This window comes from Rhipicephalus sanguineus, chromosome 1 (assembly GCF_013339695.2).
Source record: "Rhipicephalus sanguineus isolate Rsan-2018 chromosome 1, BIME_Rsan_1.4, whole genome shotgun sequence".
In the NCBI taxonomy this organism is placed as follows: Eukaryota; Metazoa; Arthropoda; class Arachnida; order Ixodida; family Ixodidae; genus Rhipicephalus; species Rhipicephalus sanguineus.
In genome coordinates, this window is record NC_051176.1 from 218,083,996 (window position 1) to 218,099,797 (window position 15,802).

The 15,802-nt window shown below is 47.0% G+C and overlaps 1 protein-coding gene across 1 annotated transcript in view; it reads right to left on the reverse strand.

The window, feature by feature from the left end:
• The window catches only part of LOC119372042 (annulin), a 93,254-nt gene that overhangs the window by 62,223 nt on the left and 15,229 nt on the right, over window positions 1-15,802 (reverse strand). Inside the window, exons 3-7 of the mRNA XM_037642484.2 lie at window positions 14,565-14,840; window positions 13,208-13,363; window positions 12,730-12,951; window positions 10,982-11,209; window positions 6,336-6,599 (exon numbers count right to left, since the gene is read on the reverse strand). Coding sequence (XP_037498412.2) covers window positions 6,336-6,599; window positions 10,982-11,209; window positions 12,730-12,951; window positions 13,208-13,363; window positions 14,565-14,840 — 1,146 coding nt within the window. The remainder of the gene's footprint in view (window positions 1-6,335; window positions 6,600-10,981; window positions 11,210-12,729; window positions 12,952-13,207; window positions 13,364-14,564; window positions 14,841-15,802) is intronic.

The following is a 15,802-nucleotide window of genomic DNA, read 5'->3' on the forward strand; positions in this document are numbered from 1 at the left end:
TGTAGCTTACTCAACTGCAGCAAGTTGTGAATTGCCTACGACCCTCATTGTTCGAGCTGTCAACGTCAGACAGGACCTTTGTGAAACCAGGGGCCGAATTCATGAATCTTTCTGTTTACAAGTGCTCAGTAAAATTTCTCAACGAATTGCAGGGACGAAGCGTGAATGTTTCTGGCAGGGACGGGGGTATAGTGTAGTAATAATAGTAAAGTGTGCGCGCATGTGCGTGGGAGGGACGGATGTACCAGGGGGCGGTGTGAGGCCGCCGCTTATATGTAATTGACGATACTATGTAAAACTCTCCTATCTACTTGTTAAGAAGTAAAAAAATATATTAACTGCAAAGGTTTCGTGCTTCCGTATTAACTGCGCTGTAAGAGGTGTCCGACGTGAATCGCGCCAACGATTTGCCTGGAACCGAGCAACTGCTGGTATGAACGGGCCATAACTTTAGTTTTTTGGCGAATGACGCGATGAGGCAAGTCGTCGTAAATCCTTCGAGGGCAAGAGACTCTTCCCCGTCAGGCCCGAATCCCGACACAACGCGCGTAATCCTATAGAGCCTCGTATAGGCCAGCGCGGCCGACCATTACGCATGTACCCACTGGCGCTACATCCGTCACAGAACAAAAGAGCCGAGAGAGGGATTTCGCGCACACGCGGGCCGCGCACTGCCCACGTGTGAAAGCCGCGCGCGGCGCGTCGAGTCTGGCTCGCGTGCATCCATGGCGACTTGTTTATATCGCCCTCACAGCGATCACCAAGGCCGCCGGAAATTTCCTCGGCTTTTGATATGCGCAGCTCAGCGGAATTCCGCATACATTTATTGAACTTTGTCTTAGCAAAAAAAAAAGGGGGGGGGGGGGGGGAGGGGGGACGACGACGCTGTAAAAACAAGAAAACTAGTTGTACTTACGCTATAAAAATTAAACCAACCCCTGCCCTCCCCCCCCCACCCCCCCCAAAAAAAAAAAAAACTCGGCGTAACCTGTACGCACCCTTTTGAAACGTTCATATTCAGTATCTCACACGCAGCTGCGCGTTTGAAAAATTATAAAGTTAAGGAACCACTATATTCTGCTCTATATCAATCCCCACATACGCCTACCGACGTGTACGCTCATTGATGATGGTGCGTTTCCACACATGCAAAGCACATCATCACCAGTGAGCGCATTCGTCATTTTCAAGAACATGCACACATGTACTTCTATCGCAATCAACAGCGCGAGTGGCTGCTGTAAAAGTGTAATGCGTGAAAGCGAAGTCTCACACCGTATTCTGGAAGCGTCACTTCAACCTACGCTCTTGCATGACGATGTTTCCAATGGTGCAAGTATTGTCCTTCGTGACTCCGCTACAAATGGTGGCTGTTGTCTGCGAATTTCTTCCGGTCGCCCGCTTCTGTTAGCTACTAAGATCCTCGCACGCTGAAAAGAACTCTCTGCGTCTAACTGATGGGTGAGAAAGAGTGGAGGGGCGCACATTTTTCCAAGTACATGTGTCCAACGTCTTTGACATTTTAGTGACGTCGATGTTTTTTTCATTATGCGCACCTCCTTTCTTGCCGGTAACACACAGGAGAGAGAGAAAGAAAGAGCGCTTGTACCTTCAGGAAACGAACTGACGCTGCGTGCGCTACAACGAAGCCAACTGGCGGAATACAGAGTAGTCTGTAAAGCTTGTCGGACGAGCTGTCGGGCTTTCTTTCCTTCGCATACCTTCACGATGATATTGGAGTTCCATTCTAAACCGATCATTTTACCCATTCGTGAATCCGAAAGGAGAGGTACAATAATTCCTTTTTTTTTATAATACTGCATCACAAACAAAGCACTAGAAGCAGCCAGTCGAAATACTGCAGGCTTATTCAAAACTGAACGCGCCTGCATGTTTTGACCACAAACAGGGCATCGCCCTGTTTCTCTTCGTGTGTCGCCTTTTGTAGTCCTTGGTGAAAACTTGGCTGCGCGTTCAGCTATGAAGTCACACCAAATATCCCCTATAGCTGCTTTATTACTATAGGCATCGCCGGTTTACAAATGTGCTAGGACCATATACGACATTTTTTTTTTAGCGTAAAAGCGGAAAGTGAAGGAATCCTCAGAAAGAGAAGCACACAGCGCACAGGTCGAGCGCTGTGTACTGTGTTGTTCTGTTTCTCAGAATTCCTTTACGTTCCACTTTTACGCTAAAAAAAATGTCGCGATTCAACACAGAGTCGCCCGATAGGAAGTTTCATTCATGCTAGGACCAGTTTTGACATATGCACCGTCGAACGTGCGGCATAGTAAAACTGGTCTTCCACGTAAGAAGGCAATTTTGAGAGCTCGCTCTTTTGTTTTATGCAACCTTGATGAAAACCAATAGATAATGAAGTCAATGAACGTATAAGGGACGTTAATTGTACTGTTTTAAGCGTACTGTAGTAACTATGAGATAGATATGAAGAAAGTGAAGTGGACGAAAAGAGAAAAGACAACCCTGCCGGCGGCAAGTTGTCTTTACTTTCTTCACACCTATATCACTATTAGGTACTACAGTACACTTAAAACAGTGCCATTAACGTCCCCTATACGTTCATTGACTTCATTATCTGTTGGTTTTCATTATGGTTTTCCACGTAGTAGTTCCTGACAAAAGCCTTTCTTCTATGCTGTAACAGATGCTACCTGGATTGCCTGTACATTTCGCGCTACATTTGCGGAGCCGGTGTCTCTAAATTATAGCGCCATAAACTTGAGGTTACTAGTTAAGTTGATAAGAAGCAAGCATTCGCCGGGTTCAGTTTAGAGTTTGATATATGTTCCCTAACGCGATGAATTAAAATTATTCCTCAACGAACTTCACTTCATTTGGAGCTTATCAACGATAATAATTGAATTCCTGACATCCACTACTGCGATTAATGTGCTACCGTCAAAAAAAAAAGCATTACATTTATTGCACCGACTACGCGAGTGACTTAAAGCATTCGCTTAAATAGTTTGCTTAATGGGCCCTAAAAATATTACACAAAACACTGCTTACGAAAGGTTACTCTTCTCAGAAGAAAGTGTACTCTTGCGAAAAATGCAGTCAATCTTTTTTTCCGCGTCATGTTGAAGCATCAGTTAGCCTTTAGTTTTTCCTTCATGCATAAAATTTGATCAAAAGTCACACGGTCCCTTATGCATTCGCCTAAGACGACTCGAAGGCGAAAGCCATCTTCTTTCTTTTCGAAGGCGCCTGTATTGACCCCCCTCCCCCCCCCCCCTCTGAAATCTTTCTGCACCTAACGTGGTTTTGTACAGCCTCCGGGATCGGAGGCGTTGGAAGCTTTCTGCACCTTACGTGCTTTTGCAGCGCCTGCGGGATCGGCCTACGTTTGACTAAGACACGATGTCATGTGATGCCGTCACGTTATGTGACGTCATAGTGACGCCATGGTGACATCGTAATGACGTCACGCATTTTGCCATATCTGATGTCATGATGAAGTCATGTGACGTCATCACGTGACGGTGATACGTTGCATCACTTCGCGTTCACGCCGCCGACGCCGACGGTCACTTTTCGCCCTTGAAGAGGCATCTAAGGCTTTCGCCTTAAAAAAAAAATGTTCGTGTTATATTGGTAACTCTTTGGCACACTTCTGTGATACAACAAGGCGTGATCGGAACGAGCAACGGGCCTCCCGCTTCGGTAACATCGATTGGTAAGATGCACGCGCAGACGGTTTTGTGATTGCGAAGAACTACACTTGCTTCAGCGCGGCCATTCCCACAGAAGACGCTGCGCCAGTGCAGGAAATTACTTAGACAAAAAAATTCGGCAGATCCCACGCGTTGTGGGAGTCGGTTTATTGCGAAGCAGTCAGCGAGTACTTCTATGCTGTATTTTAGGGCTTTGAGCCAAGCGTTACGAGGTGGATCGACCTTTTTTTGTAAGTGCTGTGTGCACATTGTGGGCTTACCAGGCACGTCGACAACATTGGCGTTCAAAGGGTAACTTATTGTGCGACGTAACCTCGCCCTCATGTTAGAGTACATACGTCAGTATTATCGAAACTAAATGCACTTTATGGTGCAATCATGTGAATATCATACGTAACTTTCGTTAATGTATTTCTGTTAATATAGCTTGCTGAATCATAAAAATACAAATGTAATGTTTATTAGACTGCTATAAAAGCGGAGCCAACTCTGGAACCACATACGTTTACATGATATGACGCCTGTATCGCAGGAGCACATATGTAGCGTTTATTGCTTTCTTGTAAAATTAGGTAGCCAGCACCACAACCACTATTACGCCTGCATAGGCTGTTTTTCCGAACCAGTTTACAGACGTGGCGTGGCTCTGTGGTAGAATATCTGATTGCCACGCAGAATGCTTGGGTTCGATTCCCGCTGCGGTCGTGATTTATTATTTGGATTCGTCGGGTCAACGCTGCCGACGTCGATTTTTCTTAACGCTTTCGCGTGTAAATTACCGAAGTCTGTTGTCGCCGTGCCTGGGCAGCTACAACTGTCAACCTCCTGTGGCGCATACCCGCACACCGCGGCCCGTGGTAAACGGGTATGTGCCACACGTGTCTGGAGGAAAGGGTTTGACGACGTACGCGACAGCATTTCGACGTTATCAATGTCATGACCCGACAGTCATACTCGTCAAATCCTCTTACCCTCCCATGCCAGTTTTGGTCAACACCAATTTAAGGAGGCGGTCATGAGAGCACCCAGACGTAGGCGGCTAGATAGATAGATAGATACGTAGATAGAAACGCTCAAAGTGCCAAAGGCTCGCTAAGAAATGCTTCGCATTAAAAAAAAATAATAACAAAACGACTGAGGCCCTTCGTGTGGCGCTGTCTGCCAACGCGCGATCACGGCGCGCGTCCCACACAACGCCAGCAAAGCAGGCTTTCCCCAACAGAAGCCATGCCATGCAGTGCAGATGAAATCTGCGGAGGCGGGAGCTACTAATCACTGTTTGTGACAACCCAGGCTTAATACAAAAACTACATTACCTGTTTTTAGGCCCCATGTAAGACAAAGCCACCACGTCTGCGTATTATAAACAAATTGTGGCATGATTCGCGTAGGAACGAGAAAAAAAAAGCTTAAGGAGTCCCTGTTTACCGTGGGAAGCAAAAGGCGTGGAAAAGTTGATCAACTCCAGAAATTACTTCAGTTCTCATTTTTCTCCCGCACGGCTTTTTCTGCAGCTTACTAATCCAGGTATATGTGCAGTCGCAACAAAAGATTTGGGGACCATTGAACAGCAAAAAAATTAACTTAGCTCTAGCATATTCCCACAGCATAAAACACTTCATATCATTGGTCGAACATGCGCACTTGAGCTGTACCACTTCATTTCATCTAACATACTCAGACTGCAAAGAAAACATTATTTGCCAGACGAACTGGTCCCCAAGCTTTTGCTCGCGACTGTACATGTTTAACTTGCAAATGGTGACCTAGTCTACAGATGTGCGTCGTAGACAATACGCCATAGGTCAATAGTGCCAGCTATTCGACTCTTGCCAGAAGCTCTTCCGTGTGTACACACTCGCATTCCAGACGGACAACGAAGTTCCTAGATTATTTTCGTAACCTCTAGACTCATCATAACACTATGAGAAAGTCGATTGTAGCAAAATAAATTCGTGGTTTCCGCTAGTTACGTGTATTGCTGCACTGTAATACAATGTATAATACAATATGGCCATCCGTAAGCATAAAGTGGCGACAAATATCGAGCATTAAAGGCGTTGAGACAAACCGACGAGCAATAAGCCAAGTGCAGAGTGCGGTGACACACCTTTACCGGTACTCTTGTATATAACCTGTGCAATTTCCTATTGATATTACCATGCCGACGTCTTTTGCGCCACCGCTGCGTACTACGGGGCACTGTAGCCTGTGCAAAGATAAATACTTTTAAACATAAGACTACGCTATAGTAAAAAGGCGAGGGTATGGATAGCCACAACGTTCCTTGACAACTTCCGTATCGCTCGCGCTTTATGCTTCCTGCTGCGGAATACATCAGGGATATTGGGGCGCGCACCGACATCCCTGATGTCTTCCTTAACAGTATATACTGAAGGTATGTTAACAGCGCAGTAAAAGACTAGGGCATAGAGGCGCATCTAAACGCGCGAACAGTAGCGCCACTGTCTCTTCGTCTCTTTTCGCGCTCTTAGCGTACGGAGACAAGAAAACGAAAAGTCCAGTAGAGGAGTCATACTGGTCTGGTGTGACTCGTCGGAGAACTCTCGCGCGCAAGCTAAAGACAAGGGAGAAACTCTCGTTCATAGAAGAAAAAAAAATTGCGTATGGTACACTCACCAGCCGGTGGCCTGGGTGCGACTGGGAGCAGCTTGGGCTCGGTCTCGGCCTCGCTGGGCGAGAACGAGCCGTGGAAGCAGGAGAAGACGTTACCCATGGCTCCCCTACGGCGGTGCTCGGCCGGACTGGCGCTCCTCTTCGCGCTGGATGCAGACTCGGCCGCAGTCGACGCCGAGCGCCCTCCGACTGGGCCCGACCAGGGCGGATGCCGGAACGCCTCCTCTCCGCTGCCGCCGCCGCTACCGTAGTCTTCCTTGAAGCAAGCTGCGCCACCAGGCTCGTCCGTTAGAGCCGCCGCGTTTTGCCGCGCGCCCACGAAGCAATGGCGTGAAACTGGCTCGGAGCATGCTGTGATGTCAATGTTACCAAGGAGGCTCGCCAGCGCGATACTGGAAGTGCGTGGAAGCTAGTCCCTCGCTCGTTCTGCTGCCACATATGCGCACCCTCGCGAATTGTATAAACTGGCCTCTGTCGCTTTTGCAGGCTACATTAAATGTTGGTGCGGAGTTTTCGTCCTGAACATAACTCATATCAAAGCTTCATGAGCGACAGTATGGAAATGAACCGACTGGATACCCTGCAGGCAACGCGAGTCTGAGTCAAATTTCTTAATTATGATCTGACTCAATGATCAATGCCGGGTATACGCTCACCATGCTTGACCTACTAGACATTGTCCCAACGGCAATTCGCGCAATAAATACATATTTTCGCATACAGTTTAATGAAACTGGTAACACAGCCTCTACAAATCAAAATGGTTGTAAATATCGAGCGCCCGTTTGCAAAAAAAAAAAAGAAATCTGTATATAACATGCAGCCGATTACATTTTCATTTGACCATCTGGGACGATTTCTGAAGTGGCTTGGGTTGTGAGCTAGATATATAATTTACCGTGGAAGCATCATTCTCCCGCATTGAAGACCACCATATTACCACTTGTCTATTTTTTTCCTCAAGTAATTGCGCTCACCCACTACGAGGAATCCGACAAGAAAGTAGTTATAGCGCGGTGTTTTAATGGGTATGAGTTCACGACAGGAAAATCGGGTTATCATGGTGACTCTCACATCTCTGGTTCGATTATCGTGAATGGGACACACGATGCTTATCTCGTGATGTATAACAGTTCCTTGTTGTTGTTTTTTAATAAACCTAAGTTGGAAGTAAGCGCCAGTCCTGTGCATCTTATCTCGTCTTCGTTTATTTCACGCTACTGCATTTTATTATTCAATTTTATTATTTTTATTATTTAGAGCGCAATGCCTTGCGCTAATTGCCCAGCACAGTTGTTGCGCGATATATAGCCGAGGCTTAGCGCAGAACAAATATGCATATAACTCCACTGACATGGGCTCAAATCTCGGCGGAGGTGGCTGTAAGAAGTTTTTCAACCGCTGTGTCAATGGCGAAGATGGGGAGCAGTATTTTGAAGGCCCAACTACTGTAGCAGTTAAACAATGAGCAGGATTGCAGGAGGTGAAAGACCTAATGGTGAACAATGGCGAAACGCTAATATAGTGCGCCCCTTCAACAGCGCCTCACGAGGTGTGAAGTGAAACTGAACGAAAAAGGAAGAATTCAGAGCCGTAATAGCTGTTTGTTTTAATGTACTCTTTGTCATTGTGTCAGGTATCACGACTAGCTGGAATTTAATCTTACGGGCAACTTCGGAATTAGACCTTTTTGGGAATAGGGTGGCCCAGGATCCAAATTCATAATGATTACGATTAAGGGCTGTTTGCCGTAATCCGCCCGCTTCCACTACAGCGTCCAATATCATTTGGTGGGATTAGATCATATTGAAAAAAATCTATACCGTTTTTCTTTTTTACGTTGCTCTTCGCTTAAGCCCCCCCCCCCTTTTTTTTTGCTGAACTTAAACCAATTGGCTGTAGAACTGACAACCGGGCCAGTCAGTAATTATTTGCGAGTACGTGATATATATATATATATATATATATATATATATATATATATATATATATAGTTCAACGCAAAGCGAGGACAAGGAAGCGGCCGTCCCATTATTCCCTTGCCCTCACCTTGCGATATGTGCTTATAACAAAACCAAACCAACACGCCTACCTTGTTGCTATCCTCAGATGGCATCTACACATGCGAATTGTTATAGCGTATATAATAGCATTTTGCGAATACACTCCCAAAGGCCGAATTCATAACGCTTTTCTTTCGTATGAGCTGTTTGCCACTTGCCGACCGCAATCACTGGTAATAAGCATAACATCCGGATTGACTAATACCCACTAGTCATAATGATATCACGAATGCGGACCGTGACCTGTGCTAGGCTTTCAACGTCCAAGTCGATTCACCGAACTTCGACCAAATATGCCCCACCCGTTTTGTTTTCTTCCTTTCGTTTGCTTAAGGCATGGTACTGATTCACGGCAGATGTGGTGTCAACATGTAGGTACTGTGTATGATGATCACACAGTTGGGTCCTGCTAGTGAGCACGAAACCGGCTGTTTACTTCTGCCGAGTTTTCGGCGTGAAAGTAAATATGTACTCCCTTTTGCGGAAGCTGCAATAGGACCAATGAGATTACTCGACCAAGCATGCACTCAACGGCTATTGGCTCCCCCTAATGTTGCCAACAGTCGGCGATTTCTTAATGTTGCTTAACCGCACTGCACCATGGTACACCCTTCCCTGCCCTGTCCTGACCATGGACATAATCCGCGCTCACTTTGTCAGGACGTCCATGTGGAGGTACTCGGGCTCTGCTTCTGATGGCTCGTCATCGGGGACGGGGTTAGACGCTGGTGAGTGGTTGCTCCCCTTCGGTACAGCTACATGTCGCGGACGACCTGAGCCGGGACCGCGGTCTGGGCTTCGGAACCGCTGGGCTCGTGGCTCCGCCGCCGATGCCGCCGCACCTAGCCGCACTTTTTCGTTTCGACCGAAAGCGCGCGACACGCGCCCGCAATTGCGGCCCGTCAACTTCCTCCACATTGCGCGAGCCCTGTTTGTACTGAAGGTGCTAACAAGCGACCAGCGAACGAGGGTGGCATTCACATACGGTTCGGAACCCAAGCTACCGTTTAACAGCCCTAGACGGCTATTGATAAAAAATTTCAATGCTGAGTACAGCGTATACACGTTTATTGCCTTCTCATCCGCGTAAGTTTTCTTTCTCGTCTACGGACAATTTTTACGGAGTAGTCCTCGAGGCACTCGTAATCAGGGGCGAATCTAGAAAAAAACTTATTAGGATCCCATGAGCAGGGGCTGAGCGGAAGCTACGTGTACTGAAGGAGGAAAGACAACCTGCAATAAAAGCTTTTCGAGTCTCGAGGAAGCGTGATCGATTACCGGCCACTTCGGCCCCGTTTGAGTGGGAGCGAATTGCAAAACCACCCGTGCACTTAGATGCGTGCGCGTTAAAGAACCCCAAACAGTCAAAGTTAATCCGGAGTCCCCCTCTACGGCGTGCCTTATAATCATATCGATATTTTGGCACGTTGAACCCCAAACATTATATCATTGTACATTTTAACAACGGTGATTTTATGTCTCATAGTAGCTATATTTTTTAATCCGGATTTTATGACAACGCAGCAGCTTCCATTAAAATGAAGGTACCGTATCCACAAAATAAAGCTTGCACTCATAAAAATTAATTTGGTAAATAGCAGGCAATTGCCCTTCTTTTCTAGCTTCCTGAATACTTTACTCTCATTTTATTGGCTCTCTACTAGCAAGGAAATATAGTAAAGCTGTGGTATTTCTGTGTCTAGCCACGTCGTGCCTATACTCACACGCTATTTGCGCTTGTGCTGCCTGTTATGTGACGACCTTCAATGTCCAGGTGTTACCTTCTCATGCATTGTCCTCAAGTTATAATGACGATGATGTGGATCGATTGATTAGATTAATGAACCCACCGAAGCTCAACACATCATAACAATGTTATAGGCGACAGACATGATGACGAAGCAGCTATGTCGTGGTTGTTCTGTTGCAGAGCTCATTTGTCTCCGTGATCTTTTAAGCAGGCTGCTTTGAACTGTGCTGATACCCTGCGACGACGCCCAGTATACAACAACCTGCATGCATTGTTACCCGGCTTTCAGTTGTGTGTTGTATTCGAAACTATACTGAATGCAACGCTGACTATTCGATTAGGTATTCAAATCGGATATAGTCACTATTCGTAATTAATATAATTCAACTAGCATTCCAATAATTTATACTCTTCATCTGTGCCCAGTAAAACAAAATTCGAGCAAAAGTGAGGCGAATTTAGCCCCATGGCCATAGCATGGCATAGAAAGTGAGAAGTTACGTGCAGCAATCATTTGTACTCTCTTGAGAATCCAGATTGTGCGAACAAACGTCGTATTTTTTCCCTAATACTCAATTTGTGTGTTTTTTTATAAGTAACGCTCAGTAACATGCGTTGTGATGACAAACTTTCGAAAGGTATTAACGCTAGGATCTGAATATTGATTTAGGATAAGAAGTGAAAACAGGGGTTTTTTATTCGAAAACTATTAAAACAGATGTTCTATATTCAGTTTCTCCAACCTGCTTCTTGCACTGTATTTGGTTCAATAACCACACTTGCTATTCTAACACCCTGAATAGCGCAAGTACAGACCATGGCCGAAGAGCCTTCACCTTTCTCGGGTAGATGGACGGGGTAGACGTCGTCGTCGTAGAAGGTGGAGTCCTCGGACTCGGGCTCCCGCAGAAAGTTGTACTCGTCGCGTATCGCGCTCTCGAACGAGTCGTGCGGCTCATCGGACGGAAGGCTGTCCAACGCTGGTGCCGGCTCGGTCAGCCGCGCTGGCCTGCGGTCCCGGTAAATGCCGAATCCCAGAGGCGACTGGATCGCTGCGAGAGGGCCTTGCGGACCATGCGTGGCCCGTCAAGCGACCAGGTCAGGGGAGAAAAATTCGAAGCCGGCGCGTGGTACTCTGCGAGTTTTCCCCACAACCTCTCGATCAAGATTGCTCCACTGGAGCAGGCAATGCGCAAACCATGCTGAGATCCATTTCTTTTTCATACTTATTCTCGCTTAATCAGAACGACACGGGGTTAACGTAGGTCATAAAGCTGGGCCTATGCAGTGTATCGTGCAATAGAACAAGACCGGCATTGCCAGTATATATATACTGCGTAGCTTTCGAGAAGATAGTCTAACTATTCATTTTGTTTATCAAGCAGTAACCGTTAAAGGCCGATACCATATGCTCAACGAAACGTATGATTCGCCTTACCCAGAATCGGGTAAGGCAAATTTGCCTCCCCCCTCCGCTAACCAGTGCTCCGGCACCACGGAAAGCTGGCGTCACACTGCGGAAATGCTGCCATTTCATCACTTAAGACCCCAAAATGTCCTTCTGGCGCTTACATTTCATCTGTTACGTCAAAGTGACGCGTGCACACAACAACAAAAAATCCCTTTTTTATTTATTTATTAGATTTTTTTTTACGGAATGGCCGAAAAGCACCATGTTATAAAATGAACAGATAATGGCTATACCCGCTAATCGCTGTCGCAGGATACTTGAAGCTACCTATGAGAATGTATTTATTTGCGTTTAATAAATAATTGGCACGGCAGTATGACGTGGTCGAATCTCTTTGGAAAGTACACGCGATCGCTCTCCCAGCTGTTGTTCTCGTAGGATCCGAGCCATCGCAAAATAAGAAAGTGGAACCGGATGAATAGAAGACGTCGACGACGCGCTTTAGCTCAGCGACCTCGACCAAAATAAAACCCTTTCCACTTCTACGTGCTCCTCGACACTCGTCAGCCGGTAAAATAAGTAAAACGTGTCAGATCAGGCAATGCTATTCTTTTCAAAACCAAACAAAAGGGACCTCCTGTAAACAAGAAGAACGTTTGGTGAGATTGGAGTATGTTGCGGGTTCCTGTCCATGCTTGCGTCGACAGTTACATGAATTTGACGTAAAGTGATTGAAATAACATACCAATGGAACAGTGGCGTATGATATGGTATAGTATGAACAACTTTATTGGGTCCTGAAGGTCAACCCTGGGTTGGCGCGGGCCGCTTCCACGTTGGGACTGTCAGGTCAAGCCCTTCGGCCACATCGCGGGCCTTCTGGACAACCCGTTAGCCACAAATTTTTATTATGGGAGTGTTCAACCACACTTTATGTATGTCCGTGCGTGCGTTTGTATGTGCGCGTGTATGCATACGCATGCAGAATTGCAATATTTCGAGGGGGAGGGGAGTTGAACCCCCAACCCTCCCCTTGCCTACGCCAGTGCAATAGAATATCCTTTCGTTATTTAAGCGCCCTAAAAGTGCATATTTATAGTCAACCCTCATCTTGTCAAACACTCGCGCGTGTTTCAATCTTGCTTCCCAGCAGTATGCCGCATCAGCACTCACCGGCAGCCCCTTGGGCTTCTCTCACGAGCTGTGCCAGAAGCTGACAGGAGTGCATCTGTGCGCGGCACACGGCACATAGGCACAGGTGCTGAAGAAATCCAAGCTCGCCCTCGGGCGTGCCAATGTCTGTCGAGTTGCGCCGCGAGGCCTCCTCGGTGACGGCTGGCAGCCGCGGTCGCTGACGCGGCTTTCCGTACGGCAGGCTCGAGCGTCCGCTGCTCCCTGAACAGTGACACGAAACCGTACACCACTCGCTGAAGCTGCACCGAGGTTGCACTAGCCTCACTCGAAATTTAACAGCTTCGTTGCAGAAGGCATTTCCGTCAGTGACAAAGGCAAATGCTCAACTGCGAATTATGCAGTGGCGGTGCTGCATGGTCTCAAGGCCTATATAGTAACAGAGCATGCATTCGTTCGCTTCAGGTGGCACGATCGAACAACCAAACAGTACAACCGATAATAATGAGACTAATCGCACCTTTGGAGCACAGGCACCACGGCAGGAAATCAAAGGGCTTTGGTTTGGATACTTTCGTAGACTTGTCTGAAATTCCCGACTCCGTTTCAGCATTGTCGTTCTGCGACTTCAACCTGGAAGCGTCCTTCTTTGACGGAATCAATGGGGCTGCAGATCCTGGAAAAGGTGATTTCGGCACATTAATTAGCGTTCTTGTCCTTCATCGTATATCATAAACGTCATTCAAGTTCAGTGTTTCTTGATGTCGCACGCGCATAGGTCTCCAGATGGCAGTGTAAGTACGTATACGATAGAGTTACTGTATATGCTACCTTTAGGTAGCAGAGTTGCGCATCTGTCTTCCAACGCAGCTAGCAACCATGCATTGCGGAGAAGCTGCCGCTTGGGCCAATTTTTTTTATTTCTTGACGCCGCCGCTGCAGCGAACTGAATTAACACTAGCCATCGACAGCCAATGTTTATCGCCGGTCTTCGACACGCCAGACAGGTTAATCAGCGACACGGTTGGCAAGTCGCCTGCAAAAATGAAGTGCGATTTCACCGCATAGCTGTGGTTGCTAGCCGGACCAATGCGCAACTCTGCTACCTAAAGGTAGCATATACAGTGACTCTAGTATACGAGAGGGGCGCTCAGTCCCCGTAAACCAAACTCACACAGCGATTTTTTACTCACTCATCATAAACAACATGAACAACACCACGCCCGAGTTTATCGCTAAATAATCTGCCATTTGGTCCAGATTCTAAATATAAAAGAGAGCAGAATTGTAAAAAAATGTCCCATTAGATCGGCCATGGGGCAGGGATAAACACAATGCTGCTGTTGGTGAAGCAATCGTAATCCGTAAGAACGGGAGCCACGCTATCACAATAGCGCGCGGGATGACTGACAAACCGTACGTCTTCTAGCCAATCTTGCAGGGCAGCAAGGGAAGGCATCTCGTAATGAAAATGGAAGATTTCCCCGAAACCGTAATTAATGCAGTTGAGCGAGCCAATGGTGACAAAAATTGCCGAAAATTTATTCCGACGTTTACGAGAAGCCGAAATGTTGGAATCTCCACCATCTACTTGCTTGAGGCCTGTGTGCGCGTGCGTAGGTACGTGAAAATGTATGCATGCCGACGTATTAAAGGCATTTATTCAGCTTCAAGAATACTTATAATAACCTTTACACGATTACATCGAAGGGTCAATAAAAGAATGCTGTCAATATTTATCTACGCTTTACGTGCAGTTACCGACTGCTGTTAGCCTTCTACGTGCCGCTCCATAAACGTCACCACAGCATAAAGCGCCTTCGGAACAAAACACACAAAAGAGCAGTGTTCAGTGCGAATTATCCACGTGGGAATACCTCGATGGCCATAGACTGGCGCCGAGCCGACCGACTCCCTGGAAGAGTCAGCGGGTGACTCCTGAGCGGGGACTGCAGGCTCTTCTGCCCGCATCAGAAGCGGAACATTGGCGTACACGGCGTCGCCGACCAGGGGCTCAACGGTGGGAAAGGTGCGCCGCGACACGACGTCTCCCATGCGCCGGTAGCAGCCGTCGTCGCTGGCCGCCGAAGAGACCGATGTTCGTCGGCTGGGCCGCGGAGAAGGCTCGGCCGACGCGACTCCTCGTCTGCGACCTGCGGGGGTAATCAGACAGGCAGCCTCTCATTTACGCGTACAGTCCCATCGTTCGTCGTAATGACTTCACAGTTTTCGAAAACACCGGAAGACCACGGAAATGACGCACACACACTAAACATTTTTACACCCTTAAGGGTGTAAAAAGGGTGTTGATGACATTAACACCCTTTTTCGCGTTGTACAACACCCTTTTTTCTTTATATACACCCTAAGAGAAGGGTGTGCGCGGAAAAAGGGTGTTAATGTCTTTCATAAGGGTGTTAATGGAAGAACGTAAGGGTGCACATTGAAGCATTAGGCTGCATCCATGCATGCATATTAAAATCGCGTGCATTGCGCAATGCGTCTGCTGTACTGCCTTTTCTAAGGTTACGATGTCAGTGACATTACAGCAACAGGGAAATAGTGGAGCTATTGGCACAATGTTAGTTCTCGTGATATTTTATTTTCACATAGACAAATGACGAAATATCATTGCGTCACAAAATACTACAAGACTCGAGAAAATGTACAAGAAAATCAGCAAACACTTTTTTTGCACAGGCTCGAGGTGTGCCCTACCGTTTCATATTTTCCACAATATATGCCAACCGCATGAACATGTCTCACCGCAGCAACCCTCCTCCCCCTTCCTCTTTGTCGAGTCCTAAAGGAACAAAACAAGCTCAAACATGGATGCAAAAATGAAAATGAAGCGATGGCGTGCTTCTCCCAACGGCCTCCGGGGATAAAGGTAGGAAGAAAAATGTGTTTCGAATTCAACGTCGAAGGTCCTCTGTTGCCGTTATTGTCGAAGAGCATGCGCAGCCATAACCTTGTCCATTAAAGATGACGTGAGAGGTTCGACAGAGTAAATGTAGGGGGCAGAATTGGCGCCCCCTTACAGATTACTTTGGAAAGCGGCTGCCCCCCCCCCCCTACTCCTCCCTGCTCCCCTCGTGCACACACCTTTGGATGA